The sequence below is a fragment of the Balaenoptera musculus genome, chromosome 17, assembly GCF_009873245.2.
Source record: "Balaenoptera musculus isolate JJ_BM4_2016_0621 chromosome 17, mBalMus1.pri.v3, whole genome shotgun sequence".
Taxonomy (NCBI): domain Eukaryota; kingdom Metazoa; phylum Chordata; class Mammalia; order Artiodactyla; family Balaenopteridae; genus Balaenoptera; species Balaenoptera musculus.
Genome location: NC_045801.1, coordinates 56,932,526 through 56,950,291, shown reverse-complemented (window position 1 = coordinate 56,950,291; position 17,766 = coordinate 56,932,526). Strand labels below are relative to the sequence as shown.

General features: G+C 35.9%; 1 protein-coding gene across 1 annotated transcript in view; it reads left to right on the top strand.

Moving 5' to 3' along the window:
• ZBTB10 (zinc finger and BTB domain containing 10) overlaps positions 1-17,338 on the top strand; it is a 35,518-nt gene extending 18,180 nt beyond the window's left edge. Inside the window, 4 exon segments of the mRNA XM_036830576.1 lie at positions 6,284-6,382; positions 11,560-11,736; positions 11,936-12,108; positions 12,388-17,338. Of these exon segments, the coding sequence (XP_036686471.1) occupies positions 6,284-6,382; positions 11,560-11,736; positions 11,936-12,108; positions 12,388-12,693 (755 nt within the window). The 3' untranslated portion in view covers positions 12,694-17,338.
• The last annotated feature ends 428 nt before the right edge of the window (positions 17,339-17,766 follow it).

Sequence of the window (17,766 nt, the reverse complement as noted above, 5' to 3'; positions counted from 1 at the left end):
TCGTTGCAGAAATACCATTTTGATTACAGGTTACTACCCTACACCCACTGGGGGTGTTGTAGTTATTACTGGCCTAAAATCTGAAAATTTATGCATTCTACATCTTAGCCCAAGTGTTTTACATAACAGGTTTATGGACCTGGATTAGTTCTTTCTTCTTAAGGGATTCCAGATGTACTGCTTTACGTTGCAGGCATCCTTTTGGTTGAGTATGTTACAAAGGATGAACTACAAGTGACTTAGTCATTTTTCTCTAGAAACTTACATTTGGGTATTAAATGGTAGTTTGAAGGCCTGATGCTCATTTTAAAAAATGAATGTCCACCACTAGCTAATGGACTGCAAACTATACTAATATATAAGACTCCTCAATATTTAATCTTAAAAGGATGATAATAGGTAACTATATGGTAATAGGAATATTCCACCATCTTTCTTTTCCTTCTTCACTTTCCTCTGCCTAGTGTTCCTTTCCCTTCCCTGTCTGCCGTATCTGATCCAAGAGATGGCTACACTAATGATCATTCTCTTCAAGTTATAAGCCTTAAAGAAATAGAATTTGTGTGGCCAGACTAAAGCTGTGTGTTGAGGAAGCCTTATGTGGATCAGTTATAAAAGCATTTTTGTGACTTCTACCTGTTGATGGGATTAAGCTGTCTAAACCCTGTGTCAACCCCTGAAAATTTTTGTAAGACTAAATTTTTTTTTTCTGATATAGCTTCAATATTCTGGGGTGACCAGAAATTTTATGTTATAATCACATATTATTACTTTTCTGGGACTCCAAAATAGCTTTCCACATCATAAGAGGAAATTTGGTAATAAAATTTTTATTTAAATCCGCAAAAAACTGAGCAACAGGTCAGGTGATATTGCTGTCAAGATTGAGAACTTGTTCACAATAGGATGGCTGTGGGGTAGAAACATACCAGTGCAGTGTGATAAATGTTAAAATCAGAAGTATGGCAGAGGGTGCAATGGGGGGGGGGGGTTCCTGACTGCTCATAAGAGTTGGAGAAAGCTTCATAGAGTTGGATCTTGTATTGTATAGGAGTTTGCCAGGAGAGGGTGCAAGGTGGCAAGAAATTGGAGTAAGTGGGTGAAAGAATAGAAAGGGGAGTGTCGTAGGGGTAGATGAGGTTGGGTCAAATGTTAGGGCCAGATTGTAATTCTCTGTTTGACATGGTATAAATGTGAATTTTAATTTATAGACTCTGAGGCAGTGAGAGGTTTTTAAATAGGGATCCGAGTTGCCTTTAACACAAAGGCATTTGGAGGGTGTTGTTTATGAATTGGAGAGGGAGTGTCCCGAGGAGACCTGTTAAGGCCCAGTCATGGAAGAAATAACAGCCTTGTTTGAATAGAAGCAAAGAAGAAACAGTAGAGCCTAGTCTGTCATTTGAATCATCGAGTTTGGAGGTAAAGGGAAACTGCTATTTGTTGAGTTTCTAGGCTGCTATAGACTGTCAAGGGTGCTTTGTATAATTCATTGCAACTGAATTTACTCTCCACTGAAAGGGAAAAAACTCGAAAACAGTGAATGAATAGAAAAAATCTATAACTGTTTATGAAAAAAAATCAGACTTAGTTCTCTGAAACTGTCTTCAGAGAAATTTGTTGCTAGTATATATTTACATGAAAACAAAAGTTGAATAGACCTTACTGAGTTTTTGTAGGATGGAGTTGTAGTTATTTCTAGAACTTTGATTTCTGATGTCCTCTCTCATATTTCATTCTTTTCAAGAATATTTGTGTTTTAAGAAAATCTGGATTAGTCTGCACCTGCCTTATGTTTGGAATTTTGAGAACCAAAAGCAAACGGTCAGGGAGACCTCCTTCCCAACATAGCTTTGTTTAGCACTACAGGCAGGTGCCGTACTAAGCACCAGATGCTTTGGAAGTGATGCTAGCCCAATGTGGTCCAAGAGAAACCTATAGCCACGTGCACCAAGATTAAACTCATTTAAGGACATCATGATTTATGTTGCACTTTATAATTTATGCAGTATTTTTATTTACTAATGTTACTTTTCATAGCAACTTTGTGAAGTGGGTAAATATTGCTACTCTTTCCTTGTGAAGAAAGTTAAGTTATGATTGTTATAAATTTGGGAGAAGGTAGAGACTGAGATTTATACCATTCTTTTTTCATCTCATTCTCTTTGCATTGCTTGGTAATCAGGTTTTTAAAAAACCCATGAATAAGATGTCATTTTTTTAAAGAATGCAATACATGGTTAATCAGAGAAGTATAAAAAAGTGCATTCTAAGGAGGAAGTTGCTTTGAAGATAGACAAAAATGTATTACTTAAAGAACAATGACAGCTAATAACTAGGTACACTTAAGATTTTGGCGGTGCTTTTGTTAAGTAAAGAGGTTAATAGAGTGAAGGCTGGTTTGGCACAGAGTGTAGGTAGGTTTGTTTTTGTTCATTTAGCAGTAGATATCAAGTATCACTAGGAAAGTAAGTTTAAGATGTTTATAATTCTGCACTCTCATTTCCAACATTGCAGATTGTACTTTTTTTTTTTTTTAATTGCCTGGTTAGTGCCAGGTTTGGTGCTCTTGTTGTCAGGAGGCAGTGTAATACAGTTAACAAACAGTGCAGCACTCTGCGCTAGCTTTAGTTTCCTCTTAAAGGTTGAGGATAAGAATATTCTTAACTATATAAATATGTAGTGAAATTTAAATGAGATTGCATATACAAAAAGACTTTATGCATAAAACCTGTTTTTTTTTTTCTCTTATGGAGGGGGTCAGCTATTATCTGTTCACTGAAGAAAATACGTTTGTAAAAATAGAAGAAATTGCACGTGGCTTAGCATTTAGCTCTGATTATTTGAATGGTATTACATAGTGTACATATACCTCCTATTTTCTTATAAAACTAATGTTTTAATAGCTCTTCAAAAAGGTCTTTTGTTGTTTGCAAAGAGGTCTCAGCCCTTTTTGCTAAGTTTACATTAAGAGAAAGATTTCCATAGGAAGGTCATGAATGTCACAAAAGCAAAGTATATTAGAGTTTACTTTTTTGAGAAAAAGATGATGACCAAGAGTTCCTGGTGAAGCAGAATATATATATATATTTTTAAATTTATTTATTTATTTATTTTTTGGCTGCATTGGGTCTTCGTTGCAGCGCGTGGGCTTCTCATTGTGGTGGCTTCTCTTGTTGCAGAGCACAGGCTTTAGGCGCGCGGGCTTCAGTAGTTGTGGCTCACGGGCTCTAGAGCACAGGTTCAGTAGTTGTGGCGCATGGGCTTAGTTGCTCTGCGGCATGTGGGATCTTCCCGGACCAGGGCTCGAACCCGTGTCCCCTGCATTGGCAGGTGGGGTCTTAACCACTGCGCCATCAGGGAAGTCCCAGAATATATTCTTTTTTTTTTTTTTTTTTTAGTTTATTTTATTATTTTATTTTATTTATTTATTGTTTCTGGCTGCGTTGGGTCTCCGTTGCTGAGCGCGGGGCTTTCTCTAGTTGCGGCGAGTGGGGGCTTCACATTGCGGTGGCTTCTCTTGTTGTGGAGCACGGGCTCTAGGCATGCAGGCTTCAGTAGTTGTGGCATGCAGGCTCAGTAGTTGTGGCTCGCAGGCTCTAGAGCACAGGCTCAGTAGTTGTGGCGCACGGGCTTAGTTGCTCCGCGGCATGTGGGATCTTCCTGGACCAGGGCTTGAACCCACGTCCCCTGCATTGGCAGGTGGATTCTTAACCACTGAGCCACCAGGGAAGCCCCCAGAATATATTCTTGTATCAAGTGATTGGTTGGTTGCCTGGCTTCTATCTTACTCACATCAACTCAGCTGATTAAAAATAAGTTGCTAGTGGGTTGTGTGATTTCAGATAAGGTACAGCAGTGATATGATGTATTGATGCCTAAGTTAAGCGTGGTTTTGAAAGCTGTTGTCAACCTGGACGAGCTCACCTATTTTAAGATTTATTTTTGGTATCAAGAACCAAGTAGTTGGTACCTTTCAAATGGGTTTTAACATCTGTAGTATGGATGTGATTTTGTTATTGTACGCAGAAAGAATACATTTGCCATCCATTAAGTTTTTAGGTTGAGGTATTCTGTATTAGTGTCCATGTAGCATTAAAGATCACAAGTTAAATCCTAATACTTGAAAGCCTTGAACAAATCACTATAGAATATTACGTAAATAGAAACACCCTGTATTTACAATCTGCTTGGCAGATTTTAAGAAGTGCACTCGGAACAGACTGTACACTTAGAATAATGACTTTTTTCAAAAGATGCTGGGAAAAGTAACATTTTTAAATAATGATTTAAATTTTATTTTTGATTATTGAAATATATTTAACTTTTCATAGGAAAGCAAAGCCACTAAATTTCAATTAATTAATTTTCAGTTAATCGATGTTTTAGTGTTATTATATACCAGAAAACTGAGAAATTATTTTTTTTTCCTTTTTTTTTTTTTTTTTTTTTTTTTGCTGCGCCACATGGCTTTCAGGATCTTAGTTCACTGACCAGAGATTAAACCCAAGCCACGGCAGTGAAATTGCTGGATCCTAACTACTGGACTGCCAGGGAACTCCGGAGAGAAATTATTCTTCATAAGTTTAAATTAGTAACACAGGTTGCAAAGGGCAGACTACTGAAGCCAACATTTAACAACATTTGTTGAAAAGCCTTTTATTTGTCATGCATTATGATAAATACTGGGAAAATAAAATCTAGATAGTATCCCTGCTCTCAAGGAACAGGAAAGGAGTCTGTGTCTATTTACTGTTCCTTCTGACTTCCAACCCATTTACTCTAGGCAGTAACCTCACGTTCTACTGTTTTAAGTTACGAGAAAATAAAAGCCAATAGACATTTAGTCTTTAAGTGCCTTGTCTTCAAACTTCTCTCTGTATATACTGATTGTCTTAACGCTTCTGGATCCCAGACTCCTTAGCAATCTTACAAAATGATAATTCCTTCTTTTTGCAGTATTTCTTCAGTGTCTTCTCCCTTTCTTGGTGACTTATTCCTTTTAGTATTTAAACATGTTTGTTTATTCCATCTTAAAAAAAACCCAAAACTCGTACCCTATATCTCACTCTTGCCCTTTACAGTCACATTTCTCAGATTGTCTGTATGTATCTCTAATTCATCTTCCATTCACAGCACAGGCCACTCTCACTCTTTCTACTTGCCAGCTGATCCACCAGTACCACTCTAAGATCACCAGGTGACCTCCAAGGTGCTCAGTATTTATTGAATGAAATGAAAGTAACACATACTTCAGTCTCCATCTTGAATTCTTGGTAGTATAGGATGGTGACACCAAAGATGAGTCTTGAATGGGAGGTAGAGGAGAGATTGCTTATTAAAAGTGGCATTTGAAAAATGTCTTCTGAGACTTTGATTTGAGGAGTAGATAGTACCAGTGGGATGATGCTAGATTCATAAATAGAAACCTGAATATTAGGACCTTGTATTCTAAATTAAGGAGTTTGAAGGTTATCCTAAAAACTGGTGAATTGATGATTTTAAGTAAAGGAACAACATGTTTTATGTTGTCGAAAGATCTTTCTGGCAATGTTGTGGGAAATGAAGAGTGAGCACCGTATTTTGCAGCAAGGGGACCAAGAAACTGTTGAAGTAATTCACTAACTAATCCAGGAGAATAATGATGAGTGCCTGAATTAAGGCAGCGGTAGAGAAAAAGAAGAGATGGAACAGATTCAAGGGAAATAACAGATTGGAACCAAAAGTACTATCTCATTAGTATGCCCTTTATGCTGCTTTTCCATATTTCAAGATTAACTCTTAGGAATTACCTCTTCTCTGAAGTCTTCCTTTACTAATCTAGTATTAATTGGTCTTTTCCACTTCTGAACCAGTACAGAAACAATGTTTTACACATCTAGTGCTTGATACTAGCAGTAGCAGCTATCTTTTGGGTATCAGACACCATAATTGTAACACTTGGCTTGCATTAACTAATTAAATTTCCTTATCAAATCTATGATATAGGTAGATGCATATGAGGAAACTGAGGCACATGCTTGTACAAATGGAGCCAGGCTCTAAAGCTCATTCTTAATCTAGTGTGCTGGTGTTCCTGTGGAGTGTGCACTTGTTCCTGTGGTTGAAAAACATGTCTTATGTATGCTTTTGTGCCTTGTAGCGTTAACCACATAGTAGCTATTCAGTACTTGCAGATATCCTCTATTTAGTCTGCATAAGAAACAATTCCAAGAAGAGAGTGGTGTTCTGGGTGATGGCTATTGTGTGGTTGTAAATAACAGATTATTCTGTATCTCCTTTTCAGATCTGGATGGTGCTCTACTCTCAGGGCCAGATTGTGATAGGAATGTGAATACAAATTTATTGGCTGAAGCCGGCTCCAGTCAAGATGGAGGTGATGCTGGTAGGTACAATAGAATTTTAGCAGGAGTACCTTTAAGAGGATTTGAAGATTGGGAGGTATTTGTGTATGTGTTTATTAAGGACCTACTGCAGTTTCTCTTCCTTAAAGGAAAGTATTAGGTATAAACACTTTCAGTCTGCGGCAGCTATGTTGATTGTAGAATTTAGAAGCCTGGTAAATACAAATGGATAGGTATTTCTTGTTTGAGGGAGTCATTTATTCAGAGTTGTTAAAACTCTTAAATATCAAAAGCAATTAAGTTAATAGAGCTTGTGGCTTTCTGCTAGTATATAGATGGAATAAGAATGGTAACTATCAGAATGGTTGACTAATGTATTTTAATTAGCTTTGATGTAAAATAATAGTGTGGTTGTTGATGACTATAGAAAACGTTAATTCTAAATAGTGATATTTATAACAACTACTTTGGGGGAAGTGCACATGAATACAAAGAATCCATGAATATTCCAAAGAATAATATAGGTAAATTAAAAAGGGAGAAGAAAGCTTTTTAACAGAAGAATGCCAAGCTAATAAACATAGAAGAATGATAGAATTGGAAAAAACACCTGTTTTTCAATGTCCACGGGAAATAATTCAAGGTCATCATTGGATAGTAAGCCACCATTGATGGGCTTATCCCATGATGACTGGGCGAAAGTTTGTTTGTAATAGCATTTTCGTGTGGTCTCAGTATCATACCACAGGTTACTTTTATTCCCAAAGGAGAAAAGATATCTGTACAGTCAAGAGATCTGATGAACATGATCATAGCCAAGTGATTAAACTTAGTATGCCTCCTGGTATGATGCACTAGCTGGCACACATCACCTATGTCTTATAGTGTACTTGCCAGAATGTTTCACTCGACTTTATTCATGAGGAGAAAAAAAGACGAATCTCTCCAAATCCAGCACGTCCAGATTCTAAAATGTTAATGCCAAGAAAGACAAGCAGAGGAACCACTAGGTCGAAGGAGACCAATGAGACCAACTTAAATGCATTTGCATTATGTCAATCTTTTATTATATCATTGATCCAAAAAAAAAAAGAGAAAAATGAAGAGGTATTTTGGGGATAGTTGGAAAGGTGAATACGTAGTCTGGGTTAAATGATAGTCTTAACAATTTTAAAAATTCTTGGATGTGATAAAGGCACTATGGTTTATATAGGAGGAAGTTCTAAAAGATGCATGCTGTGTTTAGGGGTGAAGTGATGAAGCATGCAAGTTGTTTTCAAATAGTACACAAAGGTATGTATATGTATACATAGAAAGCACATGTGACAAGACTAACATTTGTTGAAGATACATAAAGGGATATGGGATATTCAGTGATTCAGTTTCTGTAGCTTTGGAAATCTTTATAAACAATTGATGGGGACCGGGACAACTATGGGGGTACTTTTACAGAAAACTCTCAGGGGCTTTTGAATATACAGTGTGCACGGACCAAAATTAAGCCATAATTCTGAAGAAACTGCCTTAAGGTGGTTTCTCCTAACTGTTGAAAAGAATTTACAAAGATTTTGAAGTTAGCAGTTTACAGATTAGATGCGTTGAATTTTGAACACTTGTCTCTTGTACAGAAAATCACTAATAGTGCCAAGAGTACTTTATTGCACTTTGCTTTCTTGTTTTAGAAATCTGGCTCAAGAATGGGTTTATTTAGTTGGGCATGTGAATTCAGATGTAAAATTTAAATTTGTGCACATAAACATATTCAGTGGAGGACGGTCCATATAATTCACTTCATTCTTAAAAAGCAAATCCTTGATTTAGAGTCATTTCTCTTTAGGGGACATTCTAATGCATTAATGAGTATTTTGGGGAATTCCCGGCGGTCCAGGGTTAGGATTCTGTGCTTCCACTGCAGGGGGCATGGGTTCAATCCCTGGTCAGGAAACTAAAATCCTGCAAGTTGCACGGTGCAGCCAAAAAAAAAAAAGAAATAGTATTTTTGCAACTGAGATCCCTTGTGTTACGGTTTTTTTTTTTTAAATTATCACCTTTAATTATTATTTATTTATTTATTTATTTATTTTGGCTGTGTTGGGTCTTCGTTTCTGTGTGAGGGCTTTCTCTAGTTGTGGCGAGCAGGGGCCACTCTTCATCGCGATGCGCGGGCCTCTCACTATCATGGCCTCTCGTTGCGGAGAACAGGCTCCAGACGCACAGGCTCAGTAGTTGTGGCTCACGGGCCTAGTTGCCCTGCGGCATGTGGGATCTTCCCAGACCAGGGCTCGAACCCGTGTCCCCTGCATTAGCAGGCAGATTCTCAACCACTGCGCCACCAGGGAAGCCCCTGTGTTAACAGTTTTGACATCAAAAAGAAGTGCTTTCTTCTTAGTTTGCCATTATGGAATAATGTACCCAGAAGGGTGTTATTAAACAGTAAGCACAATTTTAGAACTTAATGACCTTAATGATCCTTCAGTTTTATGAATTGCAAAGGAAATACCTTTTTCAGTTTTCAAATGGGTGTTTTATCAGATTGTTTGAACATTAAATGTATCCTTCTTTGCAATCCAAAATAGTTACCTGAAATTTGCTGTTTTTGTGTTTACTTTTACTGTATATTTGTTTTCTAAATGCATTGGCACAGTTTTCTTGGGTGGGCGGGTACTGCCATGATACTAGTCAGTTGGTACTGCCAATTCTGGGCATTTAGTCTGTGTTTTTGAAGTCTCCCTTCTTTATTTGTAACAATTGTATTTTAATTTTCTGCATCCTCTAACTCCAAAGTATCCTTTTTCTCCATCCCACTCAAAGGCGTAATACCTTGATTCAAGTTGCTCTTATACTTCCTAAAAGTAATTTGTACTGGTTATAAGAATTTGGAGAGACGAAAGAAGTTTGAGATGAGGCTTTCTTAATTTGAATTACCATTTTGTATTCCACATAACGGTTTTCTTGCCTGGACCATGGATGCTTTTTATTGTATCTTACTATAGGTCTAGAGGAACATTTCACGTGTTAAAAATCTTCAATTCTGAATCTTGAGTTATCAAGTCATCACTTGTTTTAGGGCTGCTTTCTTTATTCTTATGCAGTGAATAATATTTTGTTGGATATTAGCATACCTAACATGATTTATGAGGTTAGTTTTCCAAGTTTTTTGAGCAAGTAAAAAATAGTACATGTTAGCACTTTGCTAGATACATTTATTCAACAAATAATTGAATGGTGTATGTTTTGGACATTAGAAATACTGAGGTGAGTAACAGGCACAGTCCTTGCTCTTAGAGCTTACTTTGTTTTGTACTGATTTGGACAAGAGCTATGAATCATAAAACTCAAACTTTATGTAGAAATGTGAAACTGAAAATTGATGAACTTTCACAGGCTACTACTCCCAACCTTATCTCTATCACACACATATAGATATGGTGTCTCACTTTAGGATTCTGAAACTTTACCCCAAGCAGTATTACAGTTAAATGATATAATTATGGATACAGAGGGCTTTCCTAACATTAAAAAAAAAGTGGGTGAAGGTATGCCAGGTACAAAACAATTTACAATAGTAGTAATGAATTGCAATTTTTAAATACCTTAAGACCTTTCTGTGTTGTTGGGTATTGATACTTTCAATTTTTCCTTAAGAGGGAAATCTTAAGTTCTTTTTTTTTTTAATTAGTTAATTTATTTATTTATGGCTGTGTTGGGTCTTCGTTTCTGTGCGAGGGCTTTCTCTAGTTGCGGCAAGTGGGGGCCACTCTTCATCGCGGTGCGTGGGCCTCCCACCATCGCGGCCTCTCTTGTTGCGGAGCACAGGCTCCAGACGTGCAGGCTCAGTAATTGTGGCTCACGGGCCCAGTTGCTCTGCGGCATGTGGGGTCTTCCCAGACCAGGGCTCGAACCCATGTCCCCTGCATTGGCAGGCAGATTCTCAACCACTGCGCCACCAGGGAAGCCCCTTAAGTTCTTTTAATTTTTAAAAGAAGCAATGTATCTGGGAAGTAGATACAGGAAATTGAATTCTTAGAAAACCCATTTGGCAAGCATTCTTTTATAAAATCGTGTATATGGGAGGAAAATTATTAAATTGCTGCACGAGTGTGCTGTGCATATATCCTAGAAAGCAGTGTTCTAAGCAGGGGAAGGAGTAAGTGCAAAGTGCAAAGGCCTTAAAGTGGGAGCCAATTTATCATGGTGGAACAGCACAGAGGCCAGTATGATTGGAAGAGAGTAACCAAGGGGGTGGTTTGGAAACAAGGGCTAGATCAGGTAAGGCTTTGTAGTATATTGGAAGTTTTTGGCTTGTACTATGAGTACGATGGTTAGTCCTTGCTCTGATTTAAAGTTTTAAAAGAATCTCTGATTGCTGTGTTGAGAATAAACTCTAGGAAGGCAGCACAGTGTGAGCTGGGAGACAAGCAGATGGCTATTGAAGATAATCCAGAGGCAGCAGTTGATGGTCAATTGGAATAGGATGTCAGTAGTTATGGGGGATTCTGGATATCTTCACATTGCCAAAGGATTCCTGGATCCGAGGAATTACATACATATTCAAGATGGAATTAAATGCAGAGGAGATGATTCCTACTTTAGCTTGTCTGAAGATCCCCAGGCACAAATTCCCTAAGGTTCATTGAGTCTACTTTCCAGACTTTTATTTAAGGATGACATTAGAGAGGTGTTGATGAACCCCCAGATTCCCCGTTACCTTGCACCAGTGTGTCTGAAACAACAAACAAGGGTCTAATAATACAAGAACTTTACATTTGTAATTACCCTATATTTATATTCTTCATCCTTAGCCCATTTCTTCTCTACTGATACGAGACTATGCCATTCCACAGCTGGGTTTCCCATTCCACAGCTGATACTGGTCTTAAGTGATAGTATAGTTAGAAACAGCAGCTATTAAAAGGGTAGTTTCAGGTGGCTCCACATACCATTAAATAGTATTTTTATTTTACTGGATTTTTTTTTCTGTGGTTGAATTGTATTTTAAACTTTAGTTTGTTTTCTATTCTAATAGCCTGCCAACCAGGATATTATAAATTGGGATAATAAGGTATGAGGCCATCTCAGCTTTAGACTAAAATATAGTTTTTAATTCAGCTATTTTATATTAAGCTGTTCTATCATAAAATATAGATTTTTTTTATTCTAATAAGAGACAGATCTTAATTACCATCATTACATCAGGATCACTTTTCAATTGTTTTAGGTCCTTCACATGATTTCAAGTATGGCCTGATGCCTGGCCCTTCAAGCGATTTCAAGTATGGGTTGCTACCAGGTACTTCAAATGATTTCAAGTATGGATTGATACCAGGTGCTTCTAACGATTTCAAGTATGGATTATTGCCTGAATCTTGGCCAAAACAAGAAACTTGGGAAAATGGCAAGTATTAGTCAAACATCTATAGAATTCTTAATACTTTTTATCAATTAAAAGCTTCCACATTCTGGGTTCTAAAAAACTCAGATACTAGTAGCCCTATAATAATCCCTGTTCTCAGGAATAGACAAGCTTTTGATAGCAAGTTTTCTGTTTGATATATAATAAGTGCTTTTTTTTGTTTGTTTTTTAATTCTCAAAGGTGAATCATCTCTAATCATGAACAAGTTAAAATGCCCTCATTGTAGCTATGTAGCCAAATACAGACGAACACTAAAAAGGCATTTGCTCATTCATACGGGAGTCAGATCATTTAGCTGTGATATTTGTGGGAAACTGTTTACTCGCAGAGAACATGTAAAAAGACATTCCCTGGTAAGTAACTTTAAATGTAACTGATCTTTGAGATAAACTATATTTGTGTCAGTGAAGCTTAAGATATTTTAACACTATTACCTGCAAATTTAAGGAAGGTAGATTATTAAATAAATTGCTTTAAACAATGAATGTGATTTATGAACCAGTACTGAACTTGATACAGAAAGATAATGATGTATTTACTCATTGTTAAATGGGACGTTTAATTTGAATGGTTCAAATGTATTATATTGTCTGTACTATCCTTACATTGGATTTCTTCCCCCCTTCAATTAGGTGCATAAAAAGGATAAAAAATATAAATGTATGGTGTGTAAGAAGATCTTCATGTTAGCAGCCAGTGTTGGAATAAGACATGGATCTCGACGCTATGGTGTTTGTGTAGACTGTGCAGATAAATCACAACCAGGAGGGCAGGAAGGCGTAGATCAGGGACAGGATACAGATTTCCCTCGGGATGAAGAATATGAGGGGAACGGAGGAGGAGAAGCTGACGAAGAGCTGGTTGATGATGGAGAAGATCAGAATGATGCATCTCGATGGGATGAATCCGGAGATGTTTGTATGTCTCTAGATGACTAACTGACCTACTATACTCCTCAAGGATGCTGCATTTGGACATAATATGAATCAACAATTTGAACTGTTGAACTTGAAGGCTTGCAAAATATGGTACATGCTGGATGGTAGTTATGTTGCTGTGAAAACTGTAGGGTCAAAGCCTTATAGCAAAAAAAATTTTTTTTTATATTTGCACAGGACTGTACAGCAGACAACCTTGTGGTTGGATTACATGGAGTCCACACATCTTCAGTCAGTTATCAAAGTAAAAATATTTTTTATTTATAGGATATACAGTAACTATTTGGGTCCTATGGAAATATAGTACCTGTTCTTAAAAAGCTTACATTCATGTGCCACTTTAACATGAATGAAGAAAATCCATTATTAAGAGTACAGTGACAGCTGACCTAATTACTCTGTCCATCAAACCACTCAGGCTAGTTTGTACTAGTAGAGTTTTGTTTCTATTTTTATTTTTATTAATTTTATTTTTTTTAATACAGATTTTCAGTGAGGGGCCTTTTCAACCCCATTGGTTCTACTTTTCTGTATTTTCCATTTTAATTTGCTTCATAACTTAAACCAAGTCTCTTCTAGTCTTAGGTATTATTTCTCAATTTTGTGCTGATGGGCATGTCTCTAAGAACTGGAGAGGTAATTTATTGGAATGAACTAACTGACTTCCTCCATTCCCCTTTTCCTTTTTGACATGAATTTTACTACTTTACAAATGAAGAATGATGTTGCAAAGTACCGTGGTGAGGTTGACAAATACCACTAAAATGATTATGATTTAGAAGTAACTTTTTCCTGCTGCTCTAATCTGATAAATGGTTACTATATGACGTTTTCTGACAAGGCATTCGGTTTTGGGTATCTGTTACTTTGGCACTACTCTTGTTTGCTTCTTTTTATTTTTGCCAGTGTACTATACCTCAGTCCTATTTGAAAAGACAGAAATCTAATCGAAAGAAAAGTCATAGATAAAATGATTTGTTTTATAATTTATCCTCCATGTCCAGTTTTGGTTAGCTTGTTATGCAATATAAGTGAAATATCAGGTTTTTACTCCTGTGCCCTTTTTATCATTAAAATTAACACAAAAAGTGCATTCTCTTTTGTTTCATACTTACTGGGGTATTCAGTGTTTGAAATTATGATAGATAATTTAGTTAATTTATTTTTCAATTCCTTGAAGTCACTACATCTTGATATATAGTCTTTCTAGTAGTCACCATGATTCAACAATCTGCAAAAATCTTACAAATAAAGCATTGAGAGGCTTTACAATTTTTATTCTGTTAACTAAATTCTTCATGGTACAAGGGGGTGATGTGTTAAGTTGAAATTGCCAGACTTATTTAGCCTGATGACAGATGAATTAGCTGATTGACTCACAGCAGCATTTCACGTAATTGATATTAACATGCACAACATTTATCAGGAACATATTGTATATTATATAAGATTGAGGGATATCATATTTTCAGCTTTCTTTTAAATAGAAATTGAGTATATTTTCCTATTTTATATCAGGTAACTAAATTATGCTAGTCGTGTGGAAAAAATTGCAAAGAACACTTTGACAGACATAATCCTTTTGGTGCTCCATCCGATCAAAGTTGAAAAGATGATAGGTTTTTTAAGAGACAGGCTTTCTTATCGTCTCTGATTTCAGTAGAAAAATGGTTTAACGTTAGACACTGATGCTTCTGCTTGGATAAATCAAAGAAAGATAAAGTACAGTTACATGGTTAGATGCATCATTTGTCACCTAAACTTTATCATAGTTTCTACAAAACTGAAAAACTGACATGAATAGTTTTGGTTTGACTTTTAAGACTGAAGAGTACATCTTTTTCTCAATGTTCTAGACAAATGAGTAAAATGTAATTCTGGTTGGGTCCAAAGTAGACGTTAGTTGGGCAAAGATACTATGAATGGAAAAGTATTTTAAACGTAAAATGTTCTGCTTTGTGAATATGTAAGTATAGTATAAAGATTTCTTTCATCCCATTTATCCCTCTCCTTTAAAATAAACCATAGTTTACAATTGGTAGATCTGTCTATATATAAATATATATTAAAGAGAAAAGATATATATCTAAAAATCACCTAAGTCTGCTTTATTAGATTCACTTAAGTGAACTACAGTTCACTTATTGCATAGAAACTGGACTTGGCTTTACATTCTTAATGTACTTTTACTTTTCCTTAAGATATGAACTTACTCTCTTTAAACTGAATTTTCTTTTACTACTTAAATCATTTATGTATATCTGGTAAATTATGACCAAATTTCTGTTAGATTGCATACAGTAAATTGAAATACACTCTTGGTACACTACGGGATTGTTGTGCTTTCGTTTTGGTTTTAGTTGGAAACAAGGTTTGATGTAGATGGCTTGTTACTGTTAATTTAAAATATTCTATAATTATTGTCCATTACCTTTTATGTTGTGTTGTGACAGATTTGGCTATATTTTTAGTCAACTGAAATATACTTTAAGAGTTTGTTTTTAGAAAGGTAATCCAAAGGAAAAATGTTTATACTCTTGAATATATTAGCCTCAGCCTATATAAAAATTTCGTCTTTAAAGTAAACATTTTACCAGAAACAGAATTGACAGATTTTTCTACTTGCTGACTGCCTAACTTATTTTGTTTCATGATCTCGAGGGGACTGCCTTTTCCCTTCCAGATCTTTTTTAAAAAAATAGTTTAGTACTAAGGTATACTACTGGATGTTTCTATTTTTTTAAGTATATTCTTTTTCTGACTTACAGTACAATTTCAGGAAGTTGATAGATACTAAGAACTTATGATTGGTCTCAGAGAGGTGACAATGGAATACTCAAAATTTTGTCTGTGGAGCCCTGGCGGAATTATGTGTTACGCATTTGCTGAATTTTTCTCTTGTAACTTATATTTTAAATGAAAAATATTTTAGAGCTTTTATTTAATGAAGGGGAAGAGTATAAACTGTTCATTTCCTATTCATTTTGTAGTAACAGACCCTCTCATAAATCAAGATCATGTATTCTTTCTTACGAGTCTCAGAGACAGTTACTTCATACGGTCCCTGATTTTTCATTGTTATTGGCCCTCATTTTTCATATTCACTAGATATTTTGCTAAATTTTAGCACCATAGCAATTAAGAGCTAAAAAAAACATTATAGGAAGGGGAAACTGAACAGTAATGAGTAGCTCTGAAATCTGGGGGGAAAACATGAGCTGGTTTTGGTAGAGCCATCCTGATGAAGGAAGAGTGAGATGAATGAGTTAATTCATGTAAAGCGCTTAGAACACTGCCTGGTGCGTAATAGGGGCATGACACATCTTAGTTGTTTAATAATACATGGATACCAAGACGAAAAGAAGTGGGGAAAGGGGTGGAGAATAGGGAGAAAATAGGGAATGAAAAGATTGGGGCTTAGAAATTTGTAGTAATACAATGTGCTGTAAAAGGCCTGAAGATGACTGGAGTAGTATAATAGGGGAAAGTGTGATGGAAGATGGCTCTTAAAAATCATAAAATTTAAAACCAATAAGTTTTATTTATGTTTTTAGGATGTTAACATAGGATGAAAAAGTTATTTTTCTGAATAATTCCAAAAGCTAGCATTTTTTTTTAGTGCCTGCACGTGCCATGCGCTTTACATTATCTTATCAAATTCCCTATAAGTAGGTGCTATTGTCTCCATTTTATAGAAGAGGAAAGGCTCCGTTGAAATTTGCTTAATTTAATTTCACTAATGTAACACAGTTACTAAGTGGTAGAGCTGGATTTTGACCAGGTCTGATTCTGAAGCCCATGCTCTTTTTAGGGGGCTCTATTGCCCCAACTTTTGTAGGATTTTAGCTCTTTAAAGGAGTCTGTCTATGGAGACATCTTTTTCCTGTAAAACAGCTATGTTAGGAATTTGAATGTCTAATCCTTCCTCCCCCAAATATCCTTAATACTCTTTCCTCCTAGTACAGCAATTGTTACATCACATGATTATAAGCAAGATACCCAACCTCAGTGTAGCACATGCTGTTAATTGGCTATAGCATTTTCATTTTTAAAAGGATGATTTTTAACTGAAGAACTAGATGTGAACCCCAGTTTTTGTGCCGTTCAGTCACCCAGATCCTTAAACTTAACTATGGTACATAATATACATGCTTAGAACTAACAGGTGTTTTTTTCTTAGTCACTTTAGGATTTTAAATGGAAAGGTTTTTTTTTCTTGCTGTATCCCTACTTTCAAGTGAAGTTGAACCGTTCAAGGTAGTTTAAAATGTATTAGGGATAAGCACACTTTAAAAGATGTTTTCTAGCCCTGAATTTTATGACATTGGGTACTTAAAATTTGGAATATGCTGGCTATTGAGAACAAAATTTTGGGTTTAGGAGAGGGATGGTTGAGGCCATTATGAAATGGGAGAATCAGCATTTTAAACACTGTAAACATAAAAGAACACTTTCTTCTGCCTGCTGTTTGTAAAAGCTCTTTGGGAAGATCTTTTACGAAGACCAATTTTTTAATGTAATTTACCTACCTAGTATAAGTGTCCTAAGACATGTATGTAAACTTCCACAACTGTTTTGTCTGTGTATTTAGAAAATACACAAGAATCTTTATCAAACCTAAAAATATAAACTTGTGAGCACTGAACTGCTTCTGGCTTTGTGAATTTTGTTGACTCTGACATTTAATTCAGATTTCTTTGCTTTTAACATATACTAATTTAGACTAATTGGGGTCGGGAACACCTTTGTAAAATTTGACTTATGTATAATTCAGATACCTTTGTACTTAAGGTTTACAAGTTTGAATTGTAGAATATTAAGGGTTTTTTGGTTTGTCTCTTTTTATGTGAAGTGCATAAAAGACCCAAACTACCTCCTAGTAATGGTTGGAGAGCTGCTTTAATTAATAGCAGTGCTTTGTAATCAGCATATTGTCTTTCATCTTTATTACTTTTTTGGAATTCTCTACAGGTTGTAGAAAACATTGAAATATTCCTCCTGAAATGTACATACTTTTGGAAATGGGTTGAAAAGCCAAGGTGAACTACTTCATCTCATATTTGCTGCATACTA